At 35.6% G+C, this 12,543-nt stretch overlaps 1 gene segment (V, D, J or C); it reads right to left on the bottom strand.

Annotated features, from left to right (window-relative positions):
- Positions 1 to 8,059: 8,059 nt before the first annotated feature.
- On the bottom strand, positions 8,060 to 8,500 carry LOC110204691 (immunoglobulin heavy variable 4-61-like). The segment is given in 2 exon segments: positions 8,060 to 8,367; positions 8,464 to 8,500. Coding segments are annotated over 2 exon segments (345 nt in total).
- Between the last annotated feature and the right edge of the window lie 4,043 nt (positions 8,501 to 12,543).

Consider the following 12,543-nt stretch of genomic DNA (forward strand, 5'->3'; position numbering starts at 1 on the left):
GGGCACTTGACAAACTGAAAAACTTTCAGGTATTTGTGACAGAAAGACCAGAACTCAATGGAAAATTTTGTATAAAAAATCCACAAAGAATGTAAGGAAAACATAAAAGGCTAATTATAAGGCACTCATTAAGGTCAAAATATATATTAGGTCATTAAATTCAAAATATATACACACATACATATAATGCACACATACACATACATACATATGTACTTATATGTATATGTTCATATATACATACATATGTGTGTATATGTGTTTATGTACACATATGTTTGTATGTTATCAGTATTCCTAAAACTGCCACAATTGTTAGGGTAATTTGAAAGAAAGGTTAAGGCTGTGTTGTGTGTGATGTGGTTATTCTTTAAAAATTGGGTGGGAAAAGGAAAAAAGGAGCAATTGCCTCGTAAAAATAGGGCATGAAATAAAGAAATGATACAGAGCAAATAGGTGAGGATGCAGTCCTAGAAATGTTGGAACCTTACTCTCATCGTATCTGGGTTGAAGAGGAAACAACATGTACATCTGGAGGGGTGTAGAAGTCTTTAGAATTGTAAAGAGGTGAGAGAACTAGGAGAGAGGATGAGGAAAGGACTTTTAGAAGTGTGTGTAGATTTAGGTTTAGGAAGGTGGAGGGAAAGATAAGGAAGGGATTCCTAGAAAGAGTGAGTAGAATGAGGAATATGAGAGTAAGGGAAGAAGATAAAGTAATCTGGATAGCATAAAGAGTGAAGTTGAGAAGGACAACAGTGATGGAGGGAAATTCACAAATAATAATTACAACTTTGAATGGGAACAGGATGAACTCACCCCTAAAAGAACCTGATAGCAGAATGGATTGCAAATAAGAACTCAATAATATGTTGCTTACAAAACACATTTAAGAATGAGAGATATACACAGAGTTAAAATGAAGAGTTGGAGTAGAATTAATTATGCTTCAGCTGATGCAAAAACAACTTATGATCTCAATTAAAGTTATGGCAAAAATAGATTTAATTAAAAGAGATAAACAGGGTAAGTACAATTTAATAAAAGGTGCTATAGATAATGAAGCAATATTAAAACTAAGCCTTTGTGTACCAAATACTGGAACATCTAAATTTAAAAAAGAAAAGTTAAAAGAATTAAAGGTAGAGATAGATAGTAGCACTATGATAGTGCACAACTTTAATCTATTCCTTTCAGAATTAGATAAATCTAACCAAAAACTAAATAAGAAAGAAGTCAAGAAGTGAATAGAATTTTAGATAACGTAGTTATGATAGATATTTGGAGTGAATTTAATAGAGTCTGGAAGGGATGCAGCTTTTTCTCAGGGTTCAAAAACTTTAGAAAATTTGACCATATATTAGTATGTAAAAGTTTTCTAGTGAAAAGCAGAAGTGTTAAAAGTATCCTTCTCAGATCACAATGCAATAAACATTGTGTTTAATAAGGGAACATAGAAACAAAGATTAAAAACTAATTAGAGATTAAATAATCTGATCTTAAAGAATGATTGAGTTAAAGAGTAAATCATAGAACAATTGATAATTTCATTGAAGAGAATGATAATGATGAGACAACATGTGAAAATCTATGGGATACAGCAAAGACAGACATCAGAGGAAAATTTATATCTCTAAATGTGTCATTAATAATATAGACAAGGAGAAGACTAATGACTTTCCTATACAATTTTTAAAAATAGAAGAAGAGCTAAATAACCCCTACTAAGCACTAAATTTGACATTCTAAAAATTAAAGGTGAGATTAAAAAACTGAATGTGAAAAACCATTGAATTAATAAATAAAACAGAGTTGATTTTATGAAAAAAGCAATAAAATAGATAAACCACTGGATAATTTAATTAATTTTAACTTTTATTAATGTATTTTGATTTATTAACAATCACTTCCATATGCTTTTGAGCTGAAAATTTTTCTCCTCTTCCTCCCCCCCCACTCTCCCCAAGATGGGGCACAATCTGATATAGGCTATAAATTTATATTCCTATTAAACATATTTTCACATTAGTGAAGTTGTAAGTAAAAATTAAAACCAATAGGAGGAACCATCAGAAAGAGAAACAAAATTCAACAGAAGAGAAAAAAAAGAAAGATAGCTATTCAACTTCACAGTTATGATTGCTATCTGTGTCTTTTGTCCATCCTTTTTTCCCCATTTATGCTTTTCTTTCTCCTCTCTCCCTTCCCACCTTCACCAGTACTTTGCTTTTGACCACTGCCTCCTTCAGTCTCTCCTCCCTTCTATTATTCCCCTCCCCTCTTCCCCTTCCCCCATCACTTTTCCCTCCCTTCCATCCCCCCTCCCTTTCTTTCCCCTTTTCCTTCTTACTACCTATGGGAAAAGTTAAAATTCTATACCTAACTGATTATATTATTCCCTTCTTGAGCCAAATCTGATGAGAGTAAAGTTCAAACAATGCTCACCCTCCTCCTTCTTTCCCTCTGTTGTAATAAGATTTTCTGTCTTTTCCTGTAATGTAATTTACCCTTGTCTGCCTCCTCCTTTCTCAGTACATTTTCTAATCCACTTACTTGGATCCATTTAACCTACTTGATTAGATTTTTTTTATCATTACATCAAAGTCAACTAATATCTACCTCCTTTATGTATACTCCTTTAACATGGTGTAATAACAATACAGTTCTCAAGAGTTACAAGTGTCAGCTTCCTTTGTAGGGATGTAAACAGTCCATCCTCATTAGCAACATTTTGCATTTTTTGTCCACGTACCTTTTTATGTCTTTCTTGAATCTTGTACTTGAAGATGAAATTTTTTGTTGAGCTCTGGTCTTTTTATGAGGAAGGTTTGGAAGTCCCCTATTTTGTTGAATATCCATCTCCTCCTTGAAAATCATGCTCATTTTTGCAGGGTAGTTGATCCTTGGCTGCAATCCAAGCTCCTTTGAGTTGCAGATATACTGCCCTGCAGTCTTTTAATGTAGAAGCTGCAAGGTCCTGTGTAATCCTTACTGTGGTTCTGTGATATTTAAATTGTTTCTTTCTGGCTGCTTGTAGCACTTTCTCTTTCATCTTGTAATTTTGGAATTTTGCTTATATTCCTTGGCATTGTCAATTTGGGATCTCTTTGAGGTGGTAACAGGTGCATTCTTTCTATGGTTATTTTACCTTTTGATTCTAGGATTTCCGGGCAGTTTTCCTTTATGATTTCCTGAAAGATGCTGTCCAGGCTCTTTTTTTCATCCTGATTTGCAGGTAATCCAGTGATTTTTAAATTGTCTCTCCTGGATTGATTTTCCAGGTTGGTTGTTTTACCGATGAAGTGTTTTATATTTTCATCCATTTTTTCATTTTTTGTTTCTGTTTGACTGATTCTTTCTCTCTCATACAGTCATTAGTCTCCATTTGTCCAATTCCAGTTTTTAACAGATTGTTTTCTTCTGTTAGTTTTTGTACTTCCTTCTTCAATTGGCAATTGTATTTTAAGGGATTTGTTTTCTTCAGTGTACTTTTTTTCCAATTGCCAATTGTATTTTTTAAGGACTCTTCTACCTCTCTTGTTAGACTTTTAAAATCCTTCTTGAGCCCTTCTAAGAAGGCCTTTTGGGCTTCAGACCAATTTGTATTCCCTTTTGATATTGCAGATGTGGGATTGTTGACAATGTTGTCCTCTTCAGAATTTCTGTCTTCATCTCCACTCTTCTTATAATATGAATCTATGGTATGTTTCTTTTTACTCATGGTGTTTCTTTATTCCCCAGCCTTTAAAGAGATTGAGCTCTCCTGCTGGGGGACAAAGAGTACTGACCAGAGCTTCTTGTGTTGGGAGCCTAGGTCTTGGTCACTGGCTTTGTGTGCTGGGGTCTCTTATGTTGGCAATTGGAGGCTTTGGGTTTTCAGCTTACCTCCTGTTGGGCTGGAATCATCAAGGCTGGAACTTGCAGGCAATTCTGGGTTGCTTGCTTTTCCTTTCCTTTAGCTTTCTTCAGCTCCTTTTAGATGGGTGCTGCAGGGTGTTTATTTGCCTGGGGCCCCTTGCAATGCTGCCTCCCTTGTTTCTGCTAATGCTGTGGGAGACCAGATCAGGTGCAATGGAGAATCAAGGAAATGATATTGAAGAGATGCACATCTACCAGTTGTAGGCAGATATTTGGATAATGTTCCACATGGAGAGGATCTCAATCAAGATCCAGATGAGGAAGAAACTCCATGCTGGTGACCTCTGTAGGGGTGGGAAAGCTTGCCAAGAGAGATCCAACCTTGCTTCTACCTGGATAGGTCCTGGTGGTGGTGATGGTGGGGATAGTGCTGGATCCAGAGGCCATTTCTTTCATGTCTGACTAGGAGTTAGAGTTAGCAGCATTATTCCTAGGCCATAGAGGAACCCAGACTGGGACTTTAGTCCAGTGGGCCTGAAGATATCAACCCATCCACATGGAGGGCAGAAACAGAGGTTGTGGCAATGGATCATTCCAAAGAGCCACTACTACCCAATAGGCCAGTGGCTACACTGATATATGATGTACTTGGTGTGAGGATTATGGAGAACATACTGTGTGATTCCCATTGATGGAGTGTATATAAAGTATACTTGGTATGAATACTTAACATGTGTTGCTATGAGTTAAGTACTTTGAATTACATGTTTGGCATACTTTATGCAACTCTAGTTTGATGTTTTGTTATGTCTTATGATCAGGAACTGTCTTGATTTTCTATTTGCACTTACACAGTGCTTTGCCTATAAAAATACTTTTTCATTAGTTTAAAGAAAAAAGCACAAGGACCAAATGGATTTACAAGTGAATTCTATCAAACATTTAAAGATCAACTAATTCCAATAGTAAGTGTATTATTGGAAATAATAGGCAAAGAGAGACCCTACCAAATTACTTTTATGAAACAAATACGATATGGATTACTAAATCAGGAAGAGTAAAATCAGAGAAAGAAAATTATAAGCCAATTCCATTAATGAATATAGGTGCAAAACCATAAATAATAAAACTAGCTATAAGATACAACAATATTTTACAAAGATTAAACTTTAAGAGCAAGTAGGATTTATACCAGGAATTCAGTATGTTTTAACTTAAGGAAAACTATTAACATAATTGATTATCTCAATAATAAAAGTTTTAAAAACTACATGCTTACATCAGTAGATGCAGAAAAATACTTTTGATAAGTATAACATTCATTTCTATTAGTAGCACTTAAAAGTACAAGTGTAAGTGGAATTTTCCTGAAATTGATAAAAAAAAAAGCATTCATCTGAAGCCGTCAACAAGCATTATTTGAAATGCGGCTAAGATAGAAGCCTTCCAAGTAAGATTAGGTTTGAAACAGGGATGCTCACTGTCACCAATAATAACAACATTGTATTAGAAATCCTAGTAATAGAAATAAGAGAAATAGAAGGCATCAGAATAGGGAATAGTGTAATAAAATTATCTTTTGCAGATGATATGATGACATACTTGGAAAATCTTAAAGTTTAAAAAGTTAATTGAAAAAACTAATAATTTTAGCAAGGAAGCAGGACACAAAGTAAATCCACTTAAATTATCCCCATTCCTATATATCTGAAACAAAACTGTACAAGCAAAGATAGTAAGAGATACCCCATTTGAAATAACTCTGGACAGTATAAATGCCTGGGAGTACATCTGGCAAAACAAAATGGGATCTAAAAATTATAAAACAAAATTATACAAATAAAATCAGATACAAGTAATTGGAGAAATGTTAATTGTTCATGAGTAGGGAGGGCAAACAAATGAAAATTTTGCCTAACCTAATTTATGTATTTGATAACATCCCATTTTTGCCCCAAAACTTATTTTACTGACTTAGAAAAAATAACAAAATTCATTTGCAAAAATAAGAAGTTAAGAGTATAAATGAACTAATGAAAAAAATGTGAAGGAGGCTTAGCATTGCCACATCTTAAAGTATATTATAATACAATAATTATCAAAACTCTCTCTTGCTGGCTAAGAAATAAAAATGTAGATCAATAGAACAAGTAGATGTACAGTTAACAGTGGCAAATAAATATAGTAACCTTGCATTTGACAAGTGTAAAGGTTAAGATTTTGGAATAAGGATTCATTATTTGGTAAAAATGTTTAGGAAAAATAGAAAGTGGTAAGTCAGAAATTGTCCTTAGATCAAATCTTACACCATTTACCAAGTTAAAGTCAAAATAGATACATGTTCTGGATCTAAAGAGAGATATTATGAAAATATTTGAAGAACAGAACATATTACTTGTCAGGCTTATGGAGATGTAAATAATTTATGAATAAATAAGAGATAGAGAGCAGAGTGAGGCATGAAATGGATAAATTTGGTTACATTAAATTAAAAAGGTTTCGTATAAATAAAACAAATGTAGCCAAGTTCAGAAAGAAAGCAGAAAATTGGGGTAAATTTATAGACTTTTTTCAGATACAAGTCTCATATCATTCATATATTATATCTATATCTATCTATCTATCTATATCTATATATGTGTGTGTGTGTGTGTTATATATATTTGCAAAATCTATAAGAATACAAGACATTCCCTAATTAATAAGTGGCCAAGGAATATGAATAGACAGTTTTATAAAGAAGAAATCAAAACCATTTTACAAATGTATGAAAAAGTACTCTCTATATATTGATTAGAGAAATGCAAATTAAAACAACATGAGATATAATTTTAAAACTAGATTGGTAAAATGATTGAAGGGGAAAGTGACAAATATTGTAGGGGATGTAGAAAAATTGGGACACTAATTCATTATTGGTGGAATTGTGAACTGATCCAACCATTCTGGAGAACAATCTGGAATTATGTCCAAAGAGTTATTAAACTGCCTATACACTTTGACCCAGCAATATCACAACTAGGTCTGTTTCCAAAGATAATTAGGGGAGAAGGAAAAAAAACACCTACATGTTTAAAATATTCATAACAGCTCTCTTTGTGGTGAAAAAGAGCTAGAAACTTCAGGGATGCCCATCAATTGGGGAATGGCTGAAAAAGTGGTATATGATTGTGAAGGCATACTACTGTGCTATAAGAAATGATGAGCTCAATGACCTTACAAAAACATGACTAGACTTGCACAAAACAATGAAGAATGAAATGAGCAGAACCAAGAGAATGTTGTATATAGTAACAGTAATATTGTTTTAAGAACAACTTCATGTAAGCTATTTTGACTATTGTAACTACTCAAATTAACTATAAAGGACATATGAAAGAAGATGCTGTTTGCATCCAGAGAACGAACTGATAATATAGAAGTACATATAATGATTTTCCATATATATATATATATATATATATACATATTTGTATCTAATGGTAGCCATCTGTAGGATGGGTGGAGGAAAAAAAGGAAAAAAACAAACGTACATAATAACTTCATAATATATTTAAAAAGAATAGCTGGTTGTACTTCATGCATTTGGAGTTTCATGTACAATCATCTTATTATTATTATATTATGTTATTTAAATGCTTGTCTTATTCCATAGATTTAAAATTAAATACATAAATAATTTCTGAAAAATTAAAAAATGTCTCTGTGAATTGACATTTTTGTCATTTTGTCACATTGACAAAGTTATGGGTACTTAAAATACTGAGGTTTTTGAGAACTGAGGACAAAGTAGCTGAGATAATGTTCCTTTCTGTAATTCATACAGAGAACCAGAAAGGTGGAGAAACTTTAGAAGTGTTCTACTGGGATCTCAGGAAATGGGAATCTGTTAATGATTTTATTTAAAAAAAAAGATTCTGTAGAGATTCAACTTCCCAACTGACTTTCAATAAGCAATTACAAACCTTCTCATCTATCATTATCTGCAGCTCTTAGAAAAAAGGCCATCACAATGATGAAAAGGATGGGAAGGCCCTAGGGAAGTTTGCTGAGTGGAGAGGGAAAGCCATAGACCCTGAAAGGAATGGTTCATCTTTACTCTCCTGGGACTGGACACTTGTGCTCGGTAGTTGAACACCATATGCAGCCTGATCTTCTGGCTTCCTTGTAGGAGAAAGTTTATTATGAACTCATACTCCTCTCTTCACATTGTGCTTCTTGCACAGTAATACAACGCTGGTCCAGCTGTGAGTGATTTTAGCTGCAGAGAGAACTGATTCTTAGATGTATCTGCTGTGCTGATAGAGACTCTGTTTTGGAAAACAGGGTTGTATTTTGTACTCCCACTCCAATATCCAATCCACACTAGCCCTTTCCCTGGACACTGTCGGATCCAGTGCCAGTAGTAACTGCTAGTAACGGAGCCACCAGTGACAGAACAGGTGAGTGTAAGGGACTCTGAGGGCTTTACAATTCCTGGCCCTGACTCCTCCAGTTGCTCAGACAGTTCACCTAGGAACAAGGAGAAGCACATTAAGTCTTAGCACTAAAATAATTTCCCTATAAACCCATTAGGTAATCTCTTAATCATTCTCGTCCAGGACCTACCTGCCACCAAGCAGAACAGAAGCCAGAACAATTTCATGGCCTTCCAGGTGAATGAGATTTTTGTCCAGAAACCTCCATCCAGAGTGAGAAGAGAGACTGACCCTCCCCAAGCCAAGGCTGAGTTTTCACTTGGCAGCCTGAGAGGCTTAGTTTGCATGTGGAGGGCATTGGGGTATATAAAATGAGTTTGAGCAGAAAAGCCAGATTTCTTTCACTGGGGCTTGTTCCTGGATTCAGCCAGTAGGAGCTAGTGTAAGATATTGGTGCACCCACAGATGGGTAAGTATGTGGCTCAGTGAATATAGTGTCATGTCTCCAGTAATTCCTTACTCTTCTGAGATCAAATCTAACCTCAGTCACTTACTAGCTCTGTGACCCTGGGCAAGTCACATAACCCTGTTTGTCTCAGTTTCCTTATCTGTAAAATGAGGTGGAGAAGGAAATGATAAACCACTTGAACATCCTAACCAAAAAAACCCTAGATGATGTTACAAAGTCAGACACAACTGAAAAATGACTCAACAACACCTTTACAAAGGTTTGATGTGTTCACTTATTGTATGTTTTTATTACCCATACCTTTTCCTCCAGGACATTTGTAATCGCATAGTTAAAAAAAATGGCCAGGGTTTTTCCGACACGACTAATAAAAAGCAAGAATTAAAAAGTTTCTCAGTGTGTTATTGTATTGTGTTGTATTGTGTCAGTTGTTTCTATAATTTTTATTGTGGTGGTTCAGTACATTTCAGTCATATATGCTACTCTTCATGATCCATTGGAGTTTTCTTGGCAAAGATACTGGAGTAGTTTGCCATTTCCTTCTCCTGATTATTTTATAGATGAGAAACTGAGGCAAACAGGGTTAAGTGACTTGCCCAGTGTCCCACAGCTAAGTCTCTAAAGCCAGATTTGAACTCAAGAAGAGGAATCTCCCTGACTCCAGCCTGATACTTTATCCCTGGGCCACTTAACTGCCCTATTTAATAATGTAGATGATTATAAAACTGCATATTCTTAGGCTTTGTTCCCAAAGAAATGAGCTAGGTGACTTCCATTTGAGCACTGATGACTTCAGTTTTGGGATTTATTCCCTTGGGGCCATAAAGCTTCAATATAACTCCTTTGGCCAGCATGTACATTTAATTGATAGCTCTCCCTGTGACACTTTACTCTGCTTGATTCTCTGTCCATACCATGGCCAATATGTACTTCCCTATGCAGAAGTAAATTCATTTTCTAGATTCAGGGTGTCCTGAGCTCTCAGACACAGTCATTCACTTTTGCCAGGTGTCAATTCTACATTCAGCTAGCTGTTACTCTGGGGTCTCTTTTGCTCTATGAGATTTGTTGTGTTCAATGTATGATCTGCAGCAACTTTTTAGAATAAAACCTGATCCTGGGAAGCGGGAGGTGGAATAGCTTAAATAAGGTGTGAATAGAGATAGAAATATAGCCTGTAGTATTATGGAGCTGGCTCCAGTCACTTGGGGAGGGCCAATTGTTAAATTTCCAATGTAAGAATTTATACCTTCATGGGCACTTCTCTCTCCCTACCTCCCTACCTATCAACACTCACTCAAACTCTTAGTGCAAATAATTGACTCTAATGGAGCCAATTACTGGTCTCAGAGTCAAGAAGATCTGAGTTTAAATCCAGCCATAGACACTAACTGTGTGGGGCTCAGTAAGTCACTTAACCTCTGCTTGTCTCAGTTTTCTCAGCTGTGAAATGAAATCAGCTATTTTCTCATTTCTTACAACATAGTAGGGGAGTACAAGTGTTCAGGAAAGACTAATACCTCTGGTGTGAAGGCTGCTAAACCCTTTTCAGGGCTCCTCATCCACCTTTGGTGCCTACTGCCACCCAACTCTTACCTGTAGCTCAAGAAGCAGTAGCATGGGCAGCAGTCTCTTTTTAGTTTTGGCAGACAGGCTAAACCAGGTTGAGATTAACCAAAAGGCTTCAAACCTGTCAGTGAATTGGAGAGTGTCTACCCCAAGCATACAAAGGACTTTCCCTGGCAGAATGGGCAGATGAGAACAATTTGTTCCAATGGACCATGAAGGTGGTGGAAGCAGGCAATGTGGAGCACTTAGAGGTTGGTTAGATATTAAAAATGCTAAGTTGATCCACTGCAACCCAAGCCATCACCAGTCATCTTGACTTTTTTCAAATTTATTTTTGTATTTTTGTTGGTGTTTTTAAATATAATTTATTTAATTTAGCTTTCAACATTCACTTCCACTAATTTACAAGTTCCAAATTTTCATGCCATCTCACCCCTCCCCCACCCCAAGATGGCATGCATTCTGAATATCCCTTCCCCTAGTCTGTCCTCTCTTCTATCTTTCTCCCCTTCTCTTATCCCCTTTGCCTTCTATTTTCCTGTAGGGCAGGATAGACTTCTGTACCCCATTTCCCATATTGCTTATTTCCAGTAGCATGTGAAAAATTTTTTTAAAGATGTATTTTTCAAAACTTTAGGTTTCAAATTTTCTCTCTTCCTCCCTCCCCACCCACCCTCATTGAAAAGACAAGCAACTCAATATAGGTTGTACATGTGCAGTTATGCAAAACATCCATAGTAGATATGTTGTGAAAAACTAACTCTATTTCCCTTAATCCTATACTGCCCTCCATTTATTCTATTCTTTCTTTTGACCCTGTCCTTCCTTAGAAGCATTTACTTGTGATTACCCCCTTTCTCAATGTGCCCTCCTGTCTATCATCGCCCTGCTCTCTTGTCCCTTCTCCCCCTATTTTCCTGTAGGGTAAGACAGATTTCCATACCCAATTGAATGTGTATGTTATTCCCTCCTTAAGTCAAATCCTATGAGAATAAGATTCACTCATTCCCTCTCATCTTCCCCATTTCCTCTCCAGTGTAAGAGACTTTTCTGTTTTTTTTTTTGTGAGATAATTTACCCCATTCTACCTCTCCCTTTCTTCTTCTGAGTATAATCCTCTCTCATCCCTTAATTTTATTCTCTAGATATTACCCCTTAATCTTCAACTCACCCTGTGCCTGCTATCTATCTATCTATCTATCTATCTATCTATCTATCTATCTATCTATACATAGATATAATTTTTTTCCTCCAACTACCCTAATACTGACAAAGGTCTCATGAGTTATAAATAACATCTTTCCATGCAGGAATGTAAACACTTCAATCTTAATAAGTCCCTTATGATTTCTCTTTCCTGTTTACCTCTTCAAGTTCCACTTGAGTCCTGTATTTGAAAGTCAAATTTTGTATTCAGCTGAGGTCTTTTCATCAAGAATCCTTGAAAGTCCTCTATTTCACTGAATGACCAATTTTTCCCCAGAAGGATTATACTCAGTTTTGCTGGATAGGTGATTCTTGGTTGCAATCCTATCTCCTTTGCCCTCCAGAATATTATATGCCATGCCCTGCAGTCCTTTAATGTAGAAGCTGCTAAATCTTGTGTTATCTTGATTGTGTTTCCACAGTACTTGAATTGTTTCCTTCTAGCAGCTTGTAATATTTTCTCCTTGACCTGGGAACTCTGGAATTTGGCTATAATATTCCTAGGAGTTTTCCTTTGGGGATCTCTTTCAGGAGGAGATCTGTGGATTCTTTCAATTTCTATTTTGCCCTCTGGTTCTAAAATATCAGGGCATTTTTCCTTGATAATTTGTTGCAAGATGATGTCTAGGCTCTTTTTTTGATCATGGCTTTCAGATAGTCCAATAATTTTAAATTCTCTCTCCTGGATCTATTTTCCAGGTCAGTTGTTTTTCCAATGAGATATTTCACATTGTTTTCTAATTTTTCATTGTTTTGGATTTGTTTTACAATTTCTTGATTTCTCATAAAGCCACTAGCTTCCAATTGCTCTATTCTAATTTTTAAGGAAATATTTTCTTCAGTGAGCTTTTGGACTCCCTTTTCTACATGGCCAATTTTTCTTTTTAGGGCATTTTTCTCCTCATTAGCTTTTTGGACCTCTTTTGCCATTTGGGTTAGGCTATTTTTTAAGGTGTTATTTTCTTCAATTTTTTTTTGGGTCTGCTTTAGCAAGCTGCTGACTTGTTTTTCATGATTTTCTTGCAT

The sequence above is a fragment of the Phascolarctos cinereus genome, unplaced genomic scaffold (assembly GCF_003287225.1).
Source record: "Phascolarctos cinereus isolate Bilbo 61053 unplaced genomic scaffold, phaCin_HiC Scaffold_896;HRSCAF=1550, whole genome shotgun sequence".
NCBI classification, from domain to species: domain Eukaryota; kingdom Metazoa; phylum Chordata; class Mammalia; order Diprotodontia; family Phascolarctidae; genus Phascolarctos; species Phascolarctos cinereus.